Below are 25287 nucleotides of genomic sequence, written 5' to 3'. Positions count from 1 at the left end.
TATTTCATTCAATATATAATTTCACCAGAGAATGAAATTTACATTAATTGAGCAATTATTTTGTCAAGGACTGTGCTAGATCTACTCATTACCATATTTAATTCCCACAACAATGTGAGATTGATATCGTTATCTCCACTTTGCAGTTGAGGAAAGTGAGCTTTCAAGAGAGTAAATAACATGCTAGAAATCACAAATTTAGCTGAGATCCAAATCCAGGCCAACCCAATGCTAATGCCCATGCTTTGGTCATTGTCATTCTCATTAGTTATCATGTCCTCTACCTGACAATAAAATGTATTTCTCATTCCAATGCAGTTAAGACCATGTTATAACATAGTTTTGAATCATGTGTAAGTCAAATCATGGTTCCAAAAACATAACATGCTTAAGCAGTAAGACAGGCTTGGTCTTGACCCAAACACTGGGACCATGAAAGGATGCCACCATCTTTTAGAACAGAGAGAGACAGGTCAAACAGAAAGAAGCTGAGACCTGAAGAAAAGTAATGGCTGGGTGCAGTGGTTCACATCTGTAATCTCAGCACTTTGGGAGCCTGAGGTGGGTAGATCCCTTGAGCCCAGGAGTTTGAGACCAATCTGGGCAACACAGCAAAACTCCATCTCTACAAAAAATACAAAAATTAGCCAGGTGTGGTGGCATGCACCTGTGGTCCCAGCTACTCAGGAGGCTGGGGCGGGAGGATCACCTGAGCTCGGGAGGTTGAGGCTGCAGTGAGCCATGATCATGTCACTGCACTCCAGCCTGGGTGACAGGGCAAGACTTTGTCTCAAAACATAAAAAAGAAAGAGAATAGTGATTTTTCATTCATTCTTAGAAATGGACATAGAATTGGGCACCCTTTCTTCTGACTATATCATCTACACTAGCTCTACTCAAATACGGTCCCTGATGGGCATGGGAAATTTAGATACCTAGTCCCAAGAAAGGAATCTGCACAAATAGAATTGACCTTCCACCTACCCCTGGACGGAGGCCCAAGGCTCACAAATGAACATTATAAAGAGATGTTCATTTTAACACCTACCTTCTCCTGCGGTCTCTTGCTCAATATTTTGCATTAATAGAGACGTCAAGAGAAATGTTTTTCACTGCTATTCTTGCACAAGGCTTTTTTTGGCTTCTGTGAAAATAGAAGCACTGCAAATTACATGCTCAAACTTGTCCACATTCTTGGCAAAACAACAGAAAAATCCTGGGGGTCAAATAGTGATTGAGTGTCTACCAAATAGCTATTTTATAGCAGCATTTTATAAACTACCAAAGCATGCGTAATGGATATCAGAAAGTCAGAACAGATTTTACAAGGTTATTCTATAACTACATTATGGCAATCTTGCAAACCAGAAGCAAACAGAAAAAGTTTCCACTTATCAAAGTAATTTAAGCAGCCTGTATGTTCCTTAAAAAGCGTAAGGGAAAGAGGGGAAGAGTAAACGTATTTAGACCAAAATTTGGCCTCAAGTTTCTCATCTGTAAAGTGGAGACATAATAGTTAGCTTACTAATTATTGCAAGGATCAAATGAGATCATATGTAGGGAAACACCCCTTGCCTAATAGGTACTCAGTGTGCTTCGGTGGGACTTAAATCTGAGGTTTTGCAGAGAATGGGGCTGACAATACCTAGCATCATCTATTTTCCACCAAGAAAATGTTTAAGTCTCTGATAGAGGTAATCAAGACTCAATTCATTCTCAATAAAATAGTTGCAACCACAAGGCACTTCATATGCCTTTGTAACCCAACTTTTACTCTTCCATAGTGGATGATGATAGTCGATAAAATTTCAAGAGCCATTACTGTGTAATGAAAGCACACGAGACTGACTATAAAGATGGCCTGCTCCATGTAATAGATTGTTCCTTTTGTACATAAAGCATTTTCACTGCTTTCAATACAGAGACTTCCTGCAACAGACGGCTTAAATGTATATGCTTATGCTAAGCATAGAAATAAAAATCTGCTTTTAGATGTCATTTTCGATTAGATTTCTCCTCCCAACCATCATCGTCTTGCTGTTTAGTCACTCACGCCCTGGAGTACAGAATAAAGATAATAGGCAACAGCTCTAGACAGAGGCAACCCTACCCAAAAGCCTTGACAACTGGTAAATGTTTGTAACACTCACTCCTATCCTTCACTCAACAAACAAGCACTTACTGAAATGTGTTTAGTTGTATTGCTGGTAACACACTCTCCATTCACCAGAGATAAAGCACTATCATACTTTAAGGGGGAAAAAAATCAAAACCATGAGCCAGAAACTCAAAGATCAATGAAGATGAAATAGTTTCATTGGAATAAAATAATTAAATAGACTTAATTTCTAATATATGTCAAGTGGAATTAAAGCTATAAAATTCAAATGGACCTGGCAATGCTTTAACAGAAAAATTATCTGGATAATTGCCAGAGCTACTGTGAGTCTTGTGGAGAAGGATCCATGAGCCAGAGAAGACCATTAAAGTTTCCAAAGGAAAAAATGTTCCAAAACAAAAAAGTAGAATTAATGATCCATAATTTGATGAGAGAACAATAACCTGAATATGCTTTTAGTGTTTTATTTTCAAAATATGTTTACCCCTTATTTTCACCTGATTTCCATGATAATAAAATAGCTTTGACGTGACCATAGAATAAAGAGGAAAAAATGTGACTAGGGGAAAAAATAGCTATTAGGTTGGTGCAAAAGAAGTTGTAGTTTTTGCCATTACTTTCTTTTTTATTTTTTTGAGATGGAGTCTTGCTCTGTTGCTCAGGCTGGAGTGCAGTGGTACGATCTTGGCTCACAGCAACCTTCGGCTCACTGCAACTTCCGCCTCCCGGTTTCAAGTGATTCTCCTGCCTCAGCCTCCCTAGTAGCTGGGACTATAGGTGTGTGCCACCACACCTGGCTAATTTTTGTATTTTTAGTAGAGATGGGGTTTCACCATATTGACCAGGCTGGTCTTATCCACCCGCTTCAGCCTCCCAAAGTGTTGGGATTACAGGCGTGAGCCACGGCACCTGGCCAATGGCATTACTTTCAATAGCAATCCCAATTACACCACCAGCAGCACATAGACAGCCTCTCCGTGAGAACAGAACCTAAGCAAGAACTATCATTTGCAGTGTGAACAGACCAGAAGAAAATGCAGGCCAGGCGCGGTGGCTCACGCCTGCAATCCTAGCACTTTGGGAGGCTGAGGCGGGCGGATCACTTGAGGTCAGGAGTTTGAGACCAGTCTGGCCAACATGGCAAAACCCCGTCTCTACTAAAAATACAAAAATTATCCGGGCGTGGTGGCACATGCCTGTAATTCCAGCTACTAGGGAGGCTGAGATGGGAGAATCGCTTGAACCCAGGAGGTGGAGTTTGCAGTGAGCCGAGATCACATCACTGCACTCTGGGTGACCAAGGAAGACTCTGTCTCAAAAAAAAAAAAAAAAAAAAAAAGGAAAGGAAAGGTAGAGGGAGGGCTGAATTGTTCTTCATGCTGAAAAGAAGAGATATTGGTGGGCGCAGGGGAGGGAGAGACTATGGTTAGGTATTAGAAGCCAGGAGAGCTGGGTTGAGAACCCTGCATGAAGGATAGAAAAAAGAGGGAGACGTGATGGCTGCTAGCTAGAGAGGAAATTTTAGGTGATGACAGAGCTCTTTTGACAGCTGTGTGGTGATCAGTGTAACCCTCCAACCTCCTATACAATTTTCAGTAATACCTACATAATTGATAATGCTCTGTTGAGCAGCTTTCTGTTGGAAAGCTAAGACAACGCCCAGGACTGCTACAAAGGTGAGAACGAGGACTCCTCCAAGTGGCCAGGTCACACCTGAGTCACCCTCAATTGGTTTTTAGAGACCACCCTGGCAGTAGAACACCAGCTCTTCAAACCTGACCTGGTAGCTCCCAGGTTTTTAACACAGTGCTCTGCGTACTGAGGTAAGAACAGAAGCAAACAAAAAGGAATAGTATCTTGGCTTGTGGAAGGGCTCATTCTTGGTTCGTCTTCCACCTCTGTTGAAGGCTGTCCAGGAATAAGAATCCCAAACTCAAATGACCTTAGGACACAAGGCACACCCACAAATGGGAAAAGCTGCTGTGTATAAGATAATAGGATATGTCAGGGCCTGTTGGGAACTGGAGGTTACAAACCCCTCCTAAAGGCTTTCAAAATCAATATTCAGGAGAAAAAAGTGGTGACCAAGAAATGTCTGTGTACAGGATTCAAGACCCCTATTGGACTTGCCTAAATGTGACTACAAAGTTAAGTATTCAAGTGAATGGCTGGCCCAAGGCCAGTATCCCAGTATTTTAGACAGAACCTCTTCTGAAAGCCATTTTTGCCTGGAATCACCATGGATAATCTAAAGAAAATTAAAATGTGATAAATGAGCTCCTTTCAAATAATTCTGGTGTATTAAAATATCTTTCAATAGATCACTCAGAAACTACATATACAAAATAATTTGTCATGGGTCCAACAAGTCAATTTTCAGAAGGTTTAAGTTAAAATAGTTATATTCCATTAAAAGTTGTCAGAGAACTGGGGAAGGGGCAGGGAACAGAGAAAGGAAGGTTCTTCCAAAGTCTTGGCAAACATGGTAAGTTTTCTCTGCAGAGTTTAACACTAAATCACTAACCCCAAACAAGCCAAAAATGCAGTGACCTAGAGACAGCCATACCAAAGTAGAGAAGGGACCCGTCCTTTTCCCAGGCTCCAGAACTCCTTAAAAATAGGAGCCAGTTTACGCTATGAGCACTTGGTGTCCTGGTGCCATAGCCAGATAACCAGACAGGGGCATTCCATGAGGGCTTCAGCCTGACTTTGGAGCTCTAGAAATGTAATCCTTGATGACTTCAAAGCCCCACATTCTGGGTCCAAGTCAGTCTCCCCTAGTCAGGCCACTCTCCACCCAGCTCGCTATACTTTATGACACTAGGGAGGAAAGAAGAGAGACTTTAGAAAAATCCTTACCTGTAGCTGCTGGTCTAATTCTGGAAAGACCAAAGGAATGGAGTCTTCAGTGGGTGTATCATCTAAAACAAGGAAATAAAATGATTCTTCACTATGGAGCTCTTTCTTGTAGGAGAGGTGTCCTTGGACTCCCCCATAGTTAGACCATCAGTATACACTGTTTCAGTCATTTCATCACTTCAGTTGGGGACAGACAGAATGTAGAGGACAATTTTGCTCGTTTTCTGTACACACAGATGCATGGAGAGCTTAGGTTGCCTGAACAAAATTTTGCAAGCAAATATCAGAATCCTCAAATGTCCAGGCTGGCAGCTCTCCAATTAAGAAGGACTGCTTGTCTTTCAATACTCTTACATTGGCCAAAACCAAAAAATACGATATGAAACAAAATGCTTTAACAAGGTGCTAATGAGGTAGCCAGAAGGACTTTAATGGGACAGGAGAACATGTTAGTGAAAAGTAGAAGCGTTCGTTCTGCTCTGAATGACTCCAAGTGCCGAAAGCTGTGATGGTATTGCTGTCTGCTCCTACCACAAACCACACTAACAGGCAGTTAACCAGAAACTCATTCTGGGTTACAGTGAGAAGCAGGCAGCAACCCAAATGGGGCGTTTCTTTCCAATACACTAGGCAGCGCTCCTACCCTGCAGCAGAACTCACAGCTTTGTTAGGGAGCGCCAGAGCCCAGAGAGTCCCGAAAGACCTCCTAACTCGTGCTTACGTTGACTGGTTGGCAATAGGCAGCTGTTGCTGGATTGGAAGATGCAGTTCTAAGAAGCATTTGAGGAAACCTGACCAAAATATGGGTCAAAATATCCAAGTCACCCCCAAATCTCTTCAAGAACATAGTGCTAACCCAGCCTTGGTGCTAGAAAGCAGAACTTCCATTATCTCCAGGTACTCTCAGGCTTTAAGGTCCATTGGCCACTCATTTCCAATCCCTACCCCAGTACATACACAGTACACATATACATACAGTACAGGTACAGTACAGATACATATACAGTGCACACACACATACAGTACACCTACACATACATATATAATAGAGATACAGTACAGGTACATACACAGTACACATATACATACAGTACAGGTACAGTACAGATACATATACAGTACACACATATACAATACAGATACACACAGTATGCCTACACATACATATATAATAGAGATACAGTACAGGTACATACATAGTACACATATACATACAGTATAGGTACAGTACAGATACATACACAGTACACACATATACAATACAGATACACACAGTATGCCTACACATACATATATAATAGAGATACAGTACAGATACATACACAGTACACATATACAGTACAGGTACAGTACAGATACATATACAGTACATATACATATGCAATACACACACAGTACACATACACATACACAAACATATATAATATATAATAGAGATACAGTACAGATACATATACAGTACACATACATATACAATACAGATACAGTACACATACACATACATATATAATAGAGATACAGTACAGATACATATACAGTACATATATATACAGTACATATAGTTAGATTTATACAGTACTCATATATATACAGTGCAGATACAGTTAGATATATACAGTACATATAGATACAGCACAGATACATACACAGTACACATACATATACAATACAAATACGCATACAGTACATTACACATACAAATAGAGACAGTACAGATACATATACAATACACACATACATACAGTACAGGTACAGTACAGATATACAGTACACATATACATACAGTACAGGTACAATACAGATACATACACAGTACACATACATATACAATACAGATACAGTACACATATACATATATAATAGAGATACAGTACAGATACACAGTACACATATGTATACAGTACAGATACAGTAAGATATGTACAGTACACATACAGATACATATGCAGTACATATACATATACTGTACACATACATATATGCAGTACAGTACATATACATATACAGTACATACATACATACAGTACACATACACGGTGCCGATACATATACAGTGCGTATACGTATACAGTACAGATACAGTGCATATACTACATATACAGTACACTTATACATATAGTACACATACATATATAGTACCTATACAAATATACATTTACAGTACACATACGCATATACAGTACACATACTATGCATACACAGTATGTATGCAAAATATAAGGTGAAAAAATAATTTTAAAACCAAACTATTTTAAATTATAATAAAGCAAGAAAAGATAACAGTTTTTATGTTTTCATAGTCATCACCAACTTTCTTGATAAAAACTTGTTGTTCTTTTTGAACTAGAGGAAGTGACATGGGCCACATACAATGTGGAAACAAGTATCCTCTCCCAATGCGCTGATAGTACAGTCCAGAATAAAATGCAGCACACAAGGCATTTCTGGCATCTAAGGCATTGAAAGCATCGAAGATAATCACCAGAAAGATAATTTAAACAAGCATGGTATTCACTTTGACCAAACCCCTCAAGGGTCATATCACTTAATAGTCTCTGGTATAGTTTAGTCAAGAGTAGTATAACAATACCTCCATTTAAAAGTAGTTTAAAATAATGACAATGCATCACCAAATTTGAATCTGTTTTGTATCTGCTCCTGTGCTAGACAATGGCTGTCCTCAGATTCAGTGATATCACTTAACTTTAGCTCACAGAACAAGTAGAAACTGAGAAATTTCCCAAGGCCCTTGCTGCAGGTTAGAGGACAGTCTTCAGAGGAATTGAGATTCCGTCCCCAGGCCCTTTGAATGCTCTACTTAGACTAGAAGTGACAAATTCTGCCAATTACTGTGCCTTGTTAAATCCACCCCAACATTTGCAAAGAATTGGACAAAAGGTAGAAATAATGCACTTGTCACTACTGAACCTTTAGAGGTAGGCTTCATTATAAAACCTATGCTTTGTGAAACTGATTTTGGTCTTAAGTGCATTTACATTCACTGCAGTACAAGTTTAATAACCTAGACATCACGACCATTTTAGCTCATTGGGTCCAAGGCCAGAATGATTTGGCAAAGGTAAATGGGAACATACTATACTTGTGCATCCCAACCCTAATAATCATAGACAAGCAGGCACTTGTTGGAAGGAGAAACCACTCTGTAAAGTATGAGAGCAGCTGAGACATTCTAGAATTCTAGAAGACAGCCAGGAATGAACCTCAAGGCTTCCTGAGACTTAATCCGCCTTGCCCCCTGTGAAGTCACACTCCTTCCTGCTTAATTATTAAAAAAAAAAAAAAAAGTTATCTATTTACTTTACTACAGTAATGTAAATAGCAAACACCTGGTATAACAGACTTAATGAGGCCTGTTGTGGAAATCTGCGTCCTTATTTATGGTCACACCATGTCGAGTCACACATATGTGACCATACTGATAAATTTACAGATAAATAAAGTAGCTTCAAATTGGACTCCTTGAGTTGAAATAAAAGTCTAATTGATTAACATAGAAATCAACATACAATGGATGTTTTAGAGAGTCGAGCAAAATAAAAAGTAAGACTTTTGTTAAAGAATGGATCAAGTTGGATTAACCCAAGCAGGAAATAGCAACGGAAACAAGAAAACCAAAGACAGATGTATGAAGCCTACCAAGTCTGAAAGCCAGGCCCGTATTTCACTGTTTGATGCCATCTGGTTTAGCTGGCATCCCTGCCAGCCAGAAATTTCAGGGCTTGCGAAGCTGCTTACAAAGCTGCCCCAAGTTGATGTGTGGTGTGTTTACTTTTAAACAGTGGCTGCCTTCTTTGACTGGTTTTAAAAATAGGCAAATATTCTAAAAGCAGGATGATGAATCACTGGATTGGGCCAAAAGGAAAGAAGGAAAATGACTCAGGCTGACTAGTAGCACAGCTGTTCCAAAAACATTTGGCTGAATCGTTGTAAAACATTTTGACAGTGATACCGGATCGGAGTTCCTGACAGCAGTTAAGTTTGTTTTGACAATTCCAGAAGCATAAAGTAGACTGTACAGTAGCTGTACAAGAGACCCTGTAGCAAATTTAGCTTTTTTTGAAAAAAAAAAAAATAGTTGCTAGATATGTTTATAATGGGACAAAATCACAGCACAAGTACATTTTTATTAAAATCTATTTACCAAATACTTATTGTGCAAGACTGGGACTCAGACTTATGCAAATTGGCAAATCACTTTATCATATTTTTAATGCATTAAGGAAGTAATTTGAAGGCTTCTTCTTCAAAATGGCACTGTAGACTTACTAGACCAAGCAAAATGTATCCTAAGAAATTTTTTAAAAGATGAAATATAAAGGAAAGAAGTGGAAAATTCTTTATATAAACAGATGTTCACTGCCTGTTTGGCAAATACAATATGACTAAGCCAATGTCCTTAAGCTAGAACTTTCTTATTGATAGCCCAACCATTATGATGTACCATAGTACATTTCATGATGGGCTCTTTTCAACATCTACTGAGCAGCTGTTGGGTTGGTTTCAGGATTATTTTGTTTGTAGATTCCCTTCAATTGTCTTCTCTGTGTTTCTCCATAACTTGAATAAATAGGACACATTGGGTCTGTAATCCAAATCCTCCCTGTTATTTAGCAATGAGAGCTAGCAATCAGTTAGCAGAGAATATTGAAGCTGGAAAGGACCAGGCAACCATGTGGTCCAGCCCCCTCAGAGTAGAGCTAAAGACAAGGACCCCAAAAAGGGAAAGAAGCTACCCAAGACTCCACGATTCGTGGCCATGTAAGACTAAGGTGTGTCTTTCCACCATACCACTCCGCTCTTCTTCACTTACTAGTCCCTAGGTTCTCAGACTTGTATTTCATGAACCAGTAAAATTTTCCCTAAAATATTCTGGCCAGGCACAGTGACTCATACTTGTAATCCCAGCACTTTGGGAGGCCCAGGCGGGAGGGTCGCTTGAGGTCAGGAGTTCGAGACCAACCTGGCCAACATGGTGAAACCCCGTCTCCACTAAAAATACAAAAATCAGCTTGGCGTGGTGGCACATGCCTGTTGTCCCTCCTACTCAGGAGGCTGAGACAGGAAAATCGCTTGAACCCAGGAGGCTGCAGTGAGAACTGGAGGTTGCAGTGAGCCAAGATCAAGCCCCTGCACTCCAGCCTGGGCAACAGAGCTAGACTCCATCCCAAAAAAAAAAAAAAAAAAAATCCCGAAAATATTGGGAATTATGTCTTAAGAGCATCCAACTTTTTATTTAGCTAGTGAAGATGGTTCAAAAATGACCACCGGATATCATTAGTATCCCTTTATGACAGAGAGAACATTTCAACCAAAATCATAAGGCAATCATTATTAGATACATTTAGCTTTACAGATAAAAATAAGCATATACCCAAAACACCTCACTGTCGTACCCTTCTTTCTTTCTTTATATCAGAGGGGTGAAAACTTCATCAAAGCCAGACCAGGTTTTGAGAACCACTGTTCTAAACAGCATTTTCACTGGGTTTTACAATCAATCATCTCCCCCTCCCACTGTGCTCCCCATCATAGACATAACTGGGGTGTAAGTTGAGACGCCCTAAATCCTTGTTAAAAAGTGTTCAGGTTGGGCCGGGCGTGGTAGCTCACGCCTGTAATCCCAGCACTTTGGGAGGCCAAGGTGGGCGGATCACCTGAGGTCAGGAGTTCGAGATCAGCCTGACCAACATGGAGAAACCCAGTCTCTACTAAAAATACAAAAATTAGCCAGGCATGGTGGCACATGCCTGTAATCCCAGCTACTCGGGAGGCTGAGGCAGGAGAATTGCTTGAACCCAGGAGGCGGAGGTTGTGGTGAGCCAAGATCGCGCCACTGCACTCCAGCCTGGGCAACAAGAGCAAAACTCCGCCTCGGAAAAAAAAAAAAAAAAAAAGTGTTTAGGTGTCCACACGGAGAAGACCTCAGGAGAGGGAAAGCCATGCCCAGAGGACATTCCCAAGCCCACTCCACTCCCCAGGCAGAACACAAGAGGCAGCCTTGCCCAGGATACACTGAATGTTGACATTTCCTGCAGTTACAGCTGGCTTCATGGGCATTGGACCTATGTGATCACACAGAGCCCTCCCTCCAGATGGGCCCCATGCTTAATTTAATGTTCTGCTATAATGTCTTGAATTTCTTAATAATTTTTGAATGAGGAACCCTGCATTTTCATTTTGCACCATGCCCTGCAAGTTATGAAGTCGATTCTACCTGCAGTATGACCTCTGAGTGCTGGTGTCCTGTAAATTGTCCTGCAGGTCACCAGGGACAAACTGACACAAGGCAAGTGAATCTGAGTAGTGGCTTAAGTGTTGAGGCTCATACAGAAGCTTTCCTAGGAACTGTTTGCCTATGAAGGCTCCTAACCACTAAGAACACAGCGGGTCAGTACAACGTTCAGTAGGACACAGACTTGCATTTGAATCTCAGGTTGGCCACTTTTTAATTGGTGAATGTGAAGAATTGGCATAATCTTCTGGAGACTCAGTTTCCTCCCCTGCAAAATGAGAAGGGTATTACCTGTCTCTGAAAATTGCTATTGATAAAGGAATGTATATGTCAATCACTAGCCTAAAGCCCAGCACCTAGGAAATAACCAGTAATAATAATGAATGCTTAATATAATTAAGTTCACTTTTCATTCCTTTTCACCATAAACCCGACCAAAGGAGTAATGTGGAGACAGGAGAGCTGTGTGTGTATACATGTGAGTAGTGGCACTTTTTCCTCTAACCCATGTCTATTCTATCAAGCTAAACTTCTGAGGTGGGGAATTATTCTTCATCATCTGAATAATACAAAGGCAACACACAGGGTTAAGGTCACTGACTCTTAATTACTGAGTTCTCCCTCTGCCACTTAAGGGAGATTTCCCTGATGCAGCCATAACCTCAGGTCTTGTGGATTTACTCTCTTCATTTAAATCTGAACTTAAGAATCTTCTGTCCAGGTGCAGTGGCTCATGCCTGTAATTCCAGCACTTTAGGAGGCTGAGGTGAGAGGATTGCTTCAGTTCAGGAGTTCGAGACCGGCCTAGGTAACATGGCAAAACCCCGTCTCTACAAAAAATATGAAACAATTAGCCGGGCATGGTGGCGCACACCTGAAGTCCCAGCTACTTGGGAGGCTGAGGTGGGAGGATCGCTTGAGAATAGGAGGTTGAGGATGCAGTGAACAGAGATCATGCTACTGCACTCGAGCCTGAGTGACAGAGTGAGACCTTGTCTCAAAAACAAAATTTACTTCCAAACACTTTTTATATGAAAGATTGTAAAAAAAAAAAATTAACTTACTCATGAAAGGTCTTTGAGTACTGTCATTTTAAATCTAAATTTAAATTAATATTTTATTTTTAGGAATAAAATATGTGATAAAAGGTAGCCAATGCACATTCCCAATATATCAAAAAAATTTAATTTCTAGATACCTAAGTCCTTGTTAGAGTATCACATAGTTTTAAGACACATCAAAAGCTTTTTAAAACTTTGCTTCCTTCCTGCTTATTAAACACTAGAGACGTGAATTATTTAATATACATTAGATTTTCAGGGCCCATAAGATTACAAGTATAGCTATAGAGATGGATGCGGATATTAACACAGATATGGATAAAGATAGAGATTTGGGATGACAAAGCAGGTTTTCAATTCTTTGTAAATTAATAAACATGATGTTATCTTAACCAGTACCTAAAATTGTCCCGCTAACAAGATCATGCATCAGTAGACTGGTTTTGCTACACAAAAAGAGACTTGATTTAGTTAAGGACAATTTCTCTTTTTTTTTTTTGAGATGGAGTCTCGCTCTGTCGCCCAGGCTGGAGTGCAGTGACTCAATCTCGGCTCACTAAAACCTCCGCCTCCCGGGTTCAAGCGATTCTCCTGCCTCAGCCTCCTGAGTAGCTGGGACTACAGACACCCGCCACCACACCCGGCTAATTTTTTGTATTTTTAGTAGAGATGGGGTTTCACCATGTTAGCCAGGATGGTCTCCATTTCCTGACCTCGTGATCCCCCAACCTCTGCCTCCCAAAGCGCTGGGATTACAAGCGTGAGCCACTGTGCCCAGCCAAGGACAAATTTTATGTTTCTTGGAAACACCTATTCACTATTATTATAGCTATCATTTTGTGAACGTCATCGATTTATCCTGTTGTTAGAATATTTTGACTGACTTAGGTTATAACATACTCACTGTCCAAAAAACACCTGCCTCAAGAAGAACTTACTGGGGCCAGGGGCAGTGGCTTACGCCCATAATCTCAGTACTTTGGGAGGCTGACATGAGTGGACTGCTTGAGCCCAGGAGTCCAAGCCCAGCCTGAGCAACATAGTGAGATGCTGTCTCTACAAAAAATAAACAAGAAACTGAGTATTGTGGTGCATGTCTGTAGTCCTAGCTACTTGGGAGGCTGAGGTGGGAGGATAGTTTGAGCCCAGGAGCTTGAGGCTGCAGTGAGCCAAGATTGCACCACTGCACTCCAGCCTGGGTGACACAGTGAGACCCTGTCTAAATAAAGAAATAAATAAGCAAACAAACAAGAGCCTATTGGAAGTATATTTATCCTTCAGCACACCACAAAATAAAATTTACCCCTTTTTTTCTTCTTTCCTACCACAACATACCAGAAGTAGCCTTCCTCCATCAACCCCATGGCCCTTGGGAAGCTATTTGTTGTCAGGAAGCTTTGAGCTTTCTCTTATAACATGAACTCTGCCTCTAAATGGGCAATGAAGTAACAGTCCTGAGGACCTGGCTTTGAACCCTCCTTCTATTTATTAATTGCATGATTTGAAGCAAGTCACTTTGCCTCACTTAGCAAACATTTATTTCCACTTTTGTGAAAATGAGTGGAATAGCACCTTCCTATGGGGTTGCAGCCAATATTAAATTGATGAGAAGATGCCAGTAAAAGCACTACTCCTAAGTACTCAACAAACACTCACCTCCTTTCTGGCCTTTCTTCACAACTTTATATAATACATTCCAACCAATAAATCCCATAGTATCTCAGACTCTTCATCTGACACCAGGATAACGAACCCCAAGTGGTTATAGTGTATTACTGATTTTATAAGTATTTGATAATTCAGTTTCTACTATAGTTCTCAACTCTGCACTCCATCAGAAATGTAAATACAGGAGACACCCACCTTCCACCGTGCCCTTAAGGCATTTGTGACTGAATGTTGTCACTGCATGCTGAGGCAGTTTTAAATGTAAGCTCATGTTGGGACAGAAGGTGATTCGAGAGAGTTCATAATGACTGTCTGAGCCTCGGTTTCCTGCAAATGCCTGGTTCCTGGTTTCTAAAATCCCAGTGGGAACTTTATCCCTTGACTTCCTACAGAGTTCCCTGTGAATATGCCAAAAAAAAAAAAAAAAAAAAAAGCCAGAGAGGGGGCCTGGGCGTCGTGGCTCACTCCTGTAATCCCAGCACTTTGGGAGGCCAAGGCGGGTGGTCACCTGAGGTCGGGAGTTTGAGACCAGACTGGCCAACATGGGGAAACCCCATCTCTACTAAAAATACAAAAATTAGCTGGGCGTGGTGGCACGCACCTATAATCCCAGCTACTCAGGACGCTGAGGCAGGAGAATGGCTTGAACCCTGGAGGTGAAGGTTGCAGTGAGCCGAGATCACACCACTGCACTCCAGCCTGGGTGACAGAGTGAGACTCCGTTTCAAAAAAAAAAGAAGAGAGGGGAAAATGGTAAACTCAATATTCATTTATAGCTTAGTGTGGATGAGGTTTTGCAGAGTTATTCCAGAGAACAATGATTAAAAGTGTGGAGAGAGGAGATTACTAGATCCGAAGATTACTTCGGATCCTGAGGAGGACAAGGGGAATAATACTGAAGATTACTTCGGATCCTGAGGAGGACAAGGGGAATAATACTGAAGGTAGAAAAGGTTGAAGGAAGAGGACAGTGACAAAAGACACTTTGTGGCTGGTCCGAGTACAATGGTGTTTACAACTAATTAATCACAACCAACTACAAATTTCTTTGTTCCTTCTCTTCTCCCAGTGCTTCACTTGACTAGCCTTAAAAAATAATGATAAATAAAAAGACACTTCACCTGCACCACAATTTTGCTGAGAGCCAGTTTTAAAAGTGTACACAAAAAGATTTCACATAACACCCAACTTGTTGCATTGGATTCAAAGGTGGCTATTGCAACTACTCCATGTAATTCTCCCTACCACACAAAACATCCTGATATTTGAGGAGAAAATTGTATTATTTAAAAGTGACACCAATGGTATGGGTTCTGGATTACAAAACAAAAAACAAAAAAAAAACTAAGTGTCATACGATTAATTCATATCCAGATATAAAAAATTTCTAACAACTTGAAAGAATTTTTTTTGAGATAGGGTCTTGCTCTGTCACCCAGGCTGGAGTGCAGTCGTGTAATCATGGCTCATTGCAGCCTTGATCCCCCGGACTCAAGCAAGTGCCCCAGGAATTGGGACTAAAGACATGCACCACCACGCCCGGCTTATTTTTTGATTTTTTTATAGAGATAGGTCTCATTATGTTGCCCAGGCTGGTCTTGCCTGGCCTCAAGTGATCCTCCTGGCTCAGCTTCCCAAAGTGCTGGGATTATAGGTATGAGCCACCGTGCCTGGCCAGAAAGAATTTTTAAAAACAAAATATTAAAAGCTACCAGCTTGAGCTGATACTAGTATTCTTGACTCTTTCTAAGTAAAACAAAAAACTGTTCTAAAAAATGCAAAAGACAGAGATAATTCCAAAGCCAAGGTCTAAATTTACAAGGAGCATGCCAGATTTTAGCTTAGCTGAAGATGAAGAAAAGTCTCATATAATTGACATGAAATCCTAATGTCTGTCCAACTCTAAATTCCCTCTAGCTGGAGAAGGGCCAGTGATTCTTGAATAACCCAAGAGGTGGGATTCATATTTTTCTTCTGCACTTTTTCTATTAAGAAAATTAATTCCATGAAGTTTCCAGTTTAGGAAGTTTCGACTCTTTGAAATTTCCAGTTTAGAAATAATACTGATTATCATTAATATCATTAGCTCATTAAAGACAGGCATCACTGCCTCTGGGAATTACCATTAGCTAAGTTTACTTTAAAAAGCACTCTGATGATAGGCTGAAAATGGAGATTGCATTGTAAAGGAATATATATATATTTGTGTTCTCCAAAACCTTGTTTCCTTTATTTAAGGACCCCTGGAGGTCCATGTTCTATTCAAAGTCTTATGGCTCATTCTGCTATCACTGAACAATGACCAACTCCTCATCTACCAGGGCCAGTCTGTCACCAAGTCCTTTCAACCCTTCTTTCAAAATGGACTCTGAATTAAGTCATCCCATTACATTATCTAATGCAGGCTCTCATCACTTTGTACCATTATAAAATGCCTCTTCCATTCTCTCATCTCTCCACATTCTAGACTATTCCACCAAATTTTTACTATTTTCATCATATTATTCCCTTTTCTAAGGACTTTTGATACTTCATTGCTTTTGATCAAGTCCAAACCCTTTTGCTGAACTTTGAAGATTGACTTGGTAACCCTAGTCTATTGCTATCTAAACAGGTACCCTATGTAAGTATCCAAAACAATGGCTGGCTCAAGCAGGGCTCGGTAGACAACACGTTACTCTTCCACAGTTCAGACCTCTGCTCCAAACGACTAGTTTTAGTCTTTTCTGAACACACCATGTTCTTCCTGACTCTTACGTTTTGCTCCTGCTTTCTGTTTAGAGGGAAAAGAAAGAAAACTGGTTATAAGATATGTAGCCCCTTTTTTGTAACTAGTACCCAGGAATGGCATCTGTCCTGTACTGCTCCTCTACACTCTACCTGCCCTCAAGCCCAGTTTGACTATCACCTCTTCCAAGAAGCTATTACTAACTGCTCTGGGTGACACAGACTTTTCTCCAAACATCTTTGCCTTACAAAGCCCATGGGAGGTCATGCTGTTCTCTTTTGCACATCCCACCCACCTCTGGCAGAGTGCTGGAAACACTGAAACCAAATAAATTCAGCTAATTGACTAGAGGTAAAATAGGATATGAACAATCTACTAACTGCATAACTAGTCCCTAAATAACTGCAGGTCAGTAATGCTATAAAATCTACCTTGACATCAAGGTGAGATGTAGGTGAGACACAACTGCTTAGTGGTTTACATTTCCCTTATACTCCACAATCAATTATCATAATTTCAGGGATAAGTTGAATGCTTAATTTGTATCAAGCACTCTGCTAAATACTTTACCTATAAGATGTCATTGGCTTCTTATTACAACCCTGTGAATTACTACTATACACATCTTACAGGAAACTGAATTTCAGCAAGGTGGAATGATCATACAAATAGTGTTGGAGGTAAGTCTAGAAATCATGCCTCTCTGGCTCTAAAGCCTATATCCTTAACCTCTACACTAAATCACCTCAGGAATATATAGTCCTAAAATGACTGGATGAAATGAGCACTAGGCTAGGCTTATCAGAAATGAACATGTCGGGCCGGGTGTGGTGGCTCACATCTGTAATCCTAGTACTTTGGGAGGCTGAGGTGGGCCGATTGCTTGAGGTCAGGAGTTCGAGACCAGCCTGGCCAACAAAGTGAAACCCCATCTCTATTAAAAATACAAAAATTAGCCATGCGTGGTGGCAGGTGCCTGCAGTCCCAGCTACTCAGGAGGCTCAGGCAGGAGAATCGCCTCAGGGAGGCAGAGGTCGCAGTGAGCCAATATCACACCACTGCATGCCAGCCTGGGTGACAGAGAGAGACTCTGTCTCAAAAAAAAAAAAAAAAAAGAAAAAAATGAACATGTCAACATTCACAAGCAAAGATGTTTCCTTTTCTCATGGACTCTGCTTATTCATCAACAATAAATCCAACAACGTAGAATTACTCCCAAAAAGTCCACCTTAGTGCCCTCATTTACTATGAAAGTCTAGGGGGTTTTCCTTTGTTTCCCTCTACATGTGTGGTCTGCAGGCCACATGCACTGGAATTCAAAAGGCACGCACAGCTCGCTTGATGGCAAGTGTTTTCCTGTGTGACACTCCACATGTTCCTTATTCAAGAATTCAAAGGGAGTGTCCCAAATATCTGCAAAGCATCTTTTTGTGCACTCAGCCGCATGTATATGCAAAAATAGAGAGTCCTGGGCCCTGACTATTCTTTGAAATCTTGCATTTGTGATACGCATAAAACATAGGAGGGGGTTTTCTTTTTCTTCTTACAACAATAATGGGTCTCCTGAATCAGAATATATAGGAGTGGGGCCTTAGAACATGTGTTTTCAATGAGTGTTCTCAGGTAATGATTTTTATCAGGCAAGGTTGAGAAACACTGAACCTCAGCTCCTGCCCTAGGTTCTCCAGGTAGGTGCCCTTTCTAGAGATATGAGGACACACTGACCATAAGATTAAAATACTTAATTTGGGGAGTTTTTTTCATAAGCATCTTTTGGTGGGGCTAGAGGGTAGGAATTATTTAAAATAAATTATAATCCCTTTTTGAGGCTACCTATTAAAACCATGAATTTTGAAAGTGGGCATTCTGGAGTCATCTGAAAGAGAAGAGAAAGACACTGGAACAAACCAATCTAAACTGATGGATGAAAAACATCTGTGAGCTCCTAGTCAAGGACCAAGAGAGTTCAAAGAATGGTGACAAATTAATTGCAAGTTGTACATCCTGTACTTCAATAAAGAGGTTATTCAGGCAAACCAAAGATGGAGATTCACCTCTCCACGGCTCTTTTCTGTACATAAATTAAATTCTGTTAAAATGTTGACAAGGGAACCGTACATTTATTTGGTCCAAAATTAATACTGCCTGAGATAAATAAGCTTTATATACTGAAATTTTCTTTGTGAGACTGTTGATTGTAACAGGACTTGTTCTGCTCACATGCAGCATGAGTAAAAAAGAAAGGAAATTACACATTTTCCTTCCCTCTGGATTTTGGGTTTGCATGCGTGTGTCTTGAGAGCTAGCCACTCAAGATGCCATGAAAAGCACTGACTATTCCTTGAAATCTTGCCTTTATGAAATGTATAAAAACAGAAAGGGCTTTCATTTTTCCTTTTAGAGAAGGAGCATCGAAAATAGAGAAAGTTCAGACTTCAAGCCTAGGGCCCTGAGTTACCAACAAACAGTGTGGTCTCTGGGCGGCAATCTCTGTGTCTGTACATAAGGAATACTAATGCTTATGTTGCATGGTTGGGTTTTGTTTTTTTTTGTTTTTTTTTTTTTTTTTTTGCGACAGAGTCCTGCTCTGTTGCCTAGGCTGGAGTGCAGTGGTACGATCTCAGCTCACTGCAAGCTCCGCCTCCCGGGTTCAAGCCATTCTCCTGCCTCAGCCTCCTGAGTAGCTGGGACTACGGGCGCCCGCCACCATGCCCAGCTAATTTTTTTTGTATTTTTAGTAGAGACAGGGTTTCACCATATTAGCCAGAATGGTCTCGATCTCCTGACCTCGTGATCCACCCGCCTCAGCCTCCCAAAGTGCTGGGATTACAGGCGTGAGCCACCGTGCCTGGCTGCATGGTTGTTTTAAGGATCAGAAATAATATAGGCGAATGTTTATTATGACAGAGAAGTATAGTTAATGGCAGTTGTCATTTCTATGTTGGGGTGGATTGATTTGCCTGTTGGGAGGATTTCTTCTCACCACTGTCTTTCAGGGTGACCCTGAGTGAGGACATAGTACAACGGCAGATCATGAGAAGAGGTTTGGAAAAATCGATTATGAAGAGTCAAGCCTTCACCTCTTCCTACTATGGAATATATCCTCCATTGGAGGCTAACAGTCTAGGAAACTCCAGGTTAAATGTGTCACCTGGCATAGTAACCCCAAGCCTGCAATGGTTGTGTGACATCAGATTTCACAGAGCTCCTTACTTTGCATTATTTTGGAATGATTCTGTCCGTTTTCAATTACTACTTTTTTTTAAATAGAGATGAGGTCTGCCTGTGTTGCCCAGGGTGGTCTCAAAATTCCTGGGCTCAAGGGATCCTCCTGCCTTGGCCTCCCAAAGTACTGGGATTACAGTCGTAAGCCACCATGCTTGGCCAATCATTACTTTTTAAAGCATCATCCCTACATGGGCATTATAGTAACAGAGAGAGTCCTCAAAAGACCCAAGGTTTAAATGGTAATGTTGTTTAAGCATGTGATTTTAACAGATGACATTAAACTAAGAGCAATGGCGGATGCCAGTGGAAGAGAGCCAAGCCTTCCTTTCCTCAGCACCATGACCTCCCGCCACATGAGGTCCTTTGTTCAAAAGTGGTGCAATTCAATATGTGTGTTAAGAGGTCATTGAGGGGAGCCATGACGAAGGGCTCTAAGTATGGCAGTTTCACCTCAGACCTTACTATTTAGAGAGGCTCCTCCTCACCTGTCCCATTTATCATTCCTGCTGAAGTCTGTTGATTTAGCCAGAATTGTGGGAGCACCAGTGAGAAACCAGCATTTCGAACTTACGCTTCAGCAAATGTTGCTGGAAACTGAACAGGGATATTTTCATATTACCTAACCAACTGCCAGCTCCTAATAAATGTTTCCTCATGCAGTTTTAACACTAACACACTTTGCTATTGTTAGAAATTGTTATAGCTCAATGAATTTTATTCTAAAAGAAAGCTAGAATGGGGAGGGAGGAGAAAAAAAATCAGTTTAAATGACCCAAGGACTCAAGGTGGAGGAAAGCATCACTAGAGGCATTTCTGGAAGCCACCATCTAACAATGCATGATGAAATATCACATTCCCCATCATCAGGTCATGCGAGCATGCAACTTTAAGTTTTCCACAGAGGCGTGGCATTAGAAAAGATGCTGGAAAGGTGGGGTATGAAGGAAACAACCCTTCTTCCAGAGCAGGGTATACCTGAGGCGTCATTGAGGCTAAAGGCGATGCGTACAGGCTTGTCGGCAGGTACCCTGGCTGTGCTGATCATGTGGGCACCTGAGCCCCCGCCTTCTCCTGGGTCTTCCAGCTGTGACAGCAAGAGAGAGCCATTGTCACTTTATCCAGCATCATCCCCCTAAATACTCAGAGGCCCTTGGAAATTACAGGTGAAGTTATTAAGGTTAGTAAGCATTACCTGCTTATTCTAAAGATACTCCTAGTTTTGAGCTTTCTTTTTCTATGTCAAAAGTATTCATCTGCCCCATTTAAATCTTTTTTTCTTGGCTCAAGAAAAAATTGCTTTTGCAATATACATCTAGAATGAATGAAATATGGGAAATATCTCTACCTGCCTTATTTGCTCAGTATCGTTTTACACTGACCAGTTCAATCCTGCCCCTTTAAGGTCATATAAAGTATTTTACTTTCAATTGAGGAGGATAAAAAGAGATATAGTCTTAGTAAGGTATCAGATGGCTTCAGATTAGACTAGCTTTTCATGTTCAAAAGCCTAAATTAAATCTGAATTATTAATCTGAGAGTGGTAAAGAATGAGTTTCATGGAATCATTTAAAGAATACCAAAAGTCGCTGGGTGTAGTGGCTCATGCCTGTAATCCCAACACTTTGGGAGGCCGAGGCAGGCGGATACCTTGAGGTCAGAAGTTCAAGACCAGCTTGGCCAACATGAGGAAACCCCGTCTCTGCCAAAAATACAAAAATTAGTGGGGCATGCTGGCAGGCACCTGTAATCCCAGCTACTTGGGAAGCTGAGGCAAGAAAATCGCTTGAACCCGGGAGGCAGAGGTTGCAGTGAACCGAGATCGCACCACTGCACTCCAGCCTGGGCAACAGAGCGAGACTCTGTCTAAAAAAACTAAATAAATAAAGAATACCAAAAACCACTTTAAAATATCTGTTATATGATGAATATCATATGCTTTAAATATCTGATTAACTACCTGTAAGTCTATCAAACATTTCTAAGGTTGCACATCTTAACAATCTATAAAAGCAAAAGACAAGACTCAAAAACATCCTATAGATATTCTACTCCAGCTATCAAATCATCATTTAACTAAGGTAGAATGAATGGAAAAAAACATCCTGCAGATAAAATGGAATGGGCAAAAACACATGAATATTTCTGGTTATAATCAGAGAACTTAGCCCAAATATATTTTAACCAAGATATTTGATAATTTGATGTCTATAGGGGACTAGGAAAACATAGTTATAAATACATGATATCTTTCTTATTTAAAAACGTATATTTAACTTTTCTATTTTTAGTCCCACCTCCCCTAAACCCTCTACTTTCCTTCTCATGTAGACAGTAAACCAAAAAACCTGAATGATATTTTAAGGGAAATATCTCTAAAAATGGCGAAGTATAAATAATCTCTTTAGCCATCCTTAAAGAGATTCTGGGAAATGCTTTAGCAGGACATTTTCTCACAGCACGGTTTCTGACTTTTTCCCATAACTTTCCTCTATCTAAAAATAGTGTCCAGAACACTGAATTTTGTTTTTAAAAGTATTTATAGAGCCAAAGCCAATGCATATATATATATACATGTATATTTAGACATACATACATATGGAATCATCTTACCCAGCATATGAAAAAAAATCAGGCTTATATTAAAACCCTAGTATAGCTTTGGAGAAAAACTAGCAACTGTTTATTAACCAGTTAGAATCATAATTTGGCCCATTTATTTAGCACTACAAGTAGCAATGCATCAAAAAGCTCTCCACTGTCCATATCATGTAATTCTAAGTTAGAAAGAAACAGTAACATGAAACATTTAATTTTAAAAAAGGGTAATATAAAATATCTGTTATTTGATTCAGGATTTGTTTTATCTTAACTCTGCCACCCTTCTGTCCAGTCTTACCTGCTCAGAATCAAGCATTTTTTTTAGCCACCTAGGGAATGGCATGGATTGTCTCAAATTCAACAGAAGAAACCATTAAAATTCCCTTAACATTTTAGCTAAAAAGAAAAGTTTTACTGTTATGCATTGTACAATCACCGAATCACTTTAGCATAATATCTAAGGATGGAAAGTTGCACTCCTCTTTTGGCTAAATCTGCCAACACTTTCCCGCACCAAGAAATCAAGCACAAGAGGTAGAAATTTGCCTCAAGGATTTTGTAAATAGTCCTCTGGTATGGTTTCCAGCTACAGGAAATAGAATTAATAAACACAGCTAATTAGTGTCCCTCCCCTCCGCTCAATGGAGAACATCTGTCTGCCTGTGAAAGGATGGTGGCAAGACTGAGTGGACTTTGAGTTCCACACCATGTTGACCACAAGAGCCCCTACACCAACTTGCCTTTTCATCACACCGTCTGGGGAAACGAACCACAGGTTCCTTCTCTCGGCTACAAGCTGTAACAGAGCTTTGGTTAAGTTGCTGCTGATCTGAGCATTTAGTTCAGTTTTCACACCTGTTGGCTTACCTCACTTAGTTGAGTGTCTGCACTTGTGTAACCCAGAGCCAGCCACTGCCTTGGCCAGTCGTTGCCTTTGTGGAGTAGAGACTCAGTGAGAGACCAGGCTGCACCTGCTGCATAGCAGCCACTGACAATCTGAGGAGTGGAGACAGCTGTCAGGGCAGCACGCTGCTACCTGCTCTGCCCCAGACCCCAGCATCCCACGGGACCTCCCTTCCCTTCCCTTCCGTTTCCCTTCACAACCCCTCTCTCCTTTCCTTGCCTCTCTAACAGCCAGGATGTTGTCATGTTTCTAGAAAAAGCAAGAGCAAAAGAAAACCCTCCTCCTGTCAGAGGCATTGATAAACAGCAAGTTGTGGAGAGTCCAAATGTTTTAATTCATTAGTCCTGGCAAACTTAAAATACAAACAGACTTGCTTCACAAGACAGGAATGTCTTCAGCATGACCCAATCGGTGTCTGTGTCTATTCCAGCAAACTGGCAAAGATAGCATGACTCCAGTCAGCAAAAATGTCGGCTGCTCCAATCAGCTCAGCCAGACCCAGCCAACTTGGAAAGGCCACAAGCTGACTCTCAGATGATAGCAGCGATGATCCTGGTTAAGAATGTGAGGTTTGAGGTTGAGCCCATGTTGGGCTTGATGACTTGATTCATTCTTCAAATGCAACCGACCACAAAAGGAGTCAATGGTAAATAAGAATACAGCATTAGGATTTGTCAACCTTTTTAAAAACTGTAAACCTGGATGTCATTAGTACTTAAAAAATAATTGGATTGTGATTTTGAGGTTAAATAAGTAAAATAAATATTAGGAGAAGGCAAAGACAAGCCACAGACTGGAAGAAAATCTGCAAAATACATATCAGATGATGGACTGGCATCCAAAATATACAATGAACTCTTAAAATTCAACAACAGAAAAACAAACAACCCAATCAAAAAATGGGCAAAAGATCTGAAAGATATCTCACTACAGAAAATATACAGATGGCAAGTAAGCATATGAAAAGATGATCAACATCATATGTCATTAGGGAATTGCAAACTAAGACAACAATGAAATACCACTACACACCTATTGGAATAACCCAAATTGAAAATACTGACAACATCAAATGTTGGTGAGGCTGTGGAGCAACAGGAACGTTCATTCCGTGCTGGGGGGAATGAAAACATAATAGTACATCCCACTTTAGTAAACAGTTGGGCAGTTTCTTACAAAAGCAAACATACTTTTACCACATGACCCAGAAATCACACTTCTTGTTATTTCCCCAAAAGCCTGCATACAGATGTTTATAGCAGGTTTATGCATAATTGCCAAAACTTGGAAGCAACGAAGTTCTTCAATAGGTAAATAAATCCTGGTATATCCTGACAATGGAATATCATTCAGGGATAAAAAGAAAAACTATCAAGCCACAAAAAGATATGGAAGTATCTTAAGTGCATATTACTAAATGAAAGAAGCTAATCTTGAAAGGCTACATGCTGTATAATTCCAACAACATGACATTCTAGAAAAGGCAAAACTGTGGATACTGTAAAAAGATCAGTGGTTGCCAGGGATTCAGGACGAGAAAAAGGAAGGATGAATAGGTGGTGCATGAGGGATTTTTAGGGCAGTGAAACTATTCTGTATGAGACTGTAATGGTAGATACACGTCATTACACAATTGTCCACATCCATAGAATGTACAACACAGAGTGAACCCTAATGTAAACTATGGACTAATAATGAATAATAATGTATCAATATTGGTTCATTAATTATGGCAAAGATGTTAATTAGGGGTTACAGGGATGAGGAAATATATGGGAATTCCGTACATTTCACTCCGTTTTTTTCTGTAAATCTAAAACTGTTCAAAAGGTATTAAATATACAAGTAAAAGGACTCAGCAGGTTTTCT

At 40.4% G+C, this 25287-nt stretch overlaps 1 protein-coding gene across 2 annotated transcripts in view; it reads right to left on the bottom strand.

The window, feature by feature from the left end:
• The window catches only part of LOC129022458 (MAP3K7 C-terminal-like protein), a 45239-nt gene extending 21635 nt beyond the window's left edge, over positions 1 to 23604 (bottom strand). Inside the window, exons 1-3 of one of the 2 annotated variants that reach the window (XM_054468629.2) lie at positions 23382 to 23604; positions 20892 to 21000; positions 4979 to 5040 (exon numbers count right to left, since the gene is read on the bottom strand). In XM_054468629.2, the coding sequence (XP_054324604.1) occupies positions 4979 to 5040; positions 20892 to 20961 (132 nt within the window). In that variant the 5' untranslated portion in view covers positions 20962 to 21000; positions 23382 to 23604. Of the gene's footprint in view, positions 1 to 4978; positions 5041 to 8635; positions 8898 to 20891; positions 21001 to 23381 lie in introns of those variants that run through there. The other variant, XM_054468630.2, reaches the window with a different exon arrangement.
• Positions 23605 to 25287: the final 1683 nt, after the last annotated feature.

Source organism: Pongo pygmaeus, chromosome 22 (genome assembly GCF_028885625.2).
Source record: "Pongo pygmaeus isolate AG05252 chromosome 22, NHGRI_mPonPyg2-v2.0_pri, whole genome shotgun sequence".
In the NCBI taxonomy this organism is placed as follows: Eukaryota; Metazoa; Chordata; class Mammalia; order Primates; family Hominidae; genus Pongo; species Pongo pygmaeus.
Note: the sequence above shows the minus strand (reverse complement) of the source record. Positions and strands in the feature narration are given on the sequence as shown.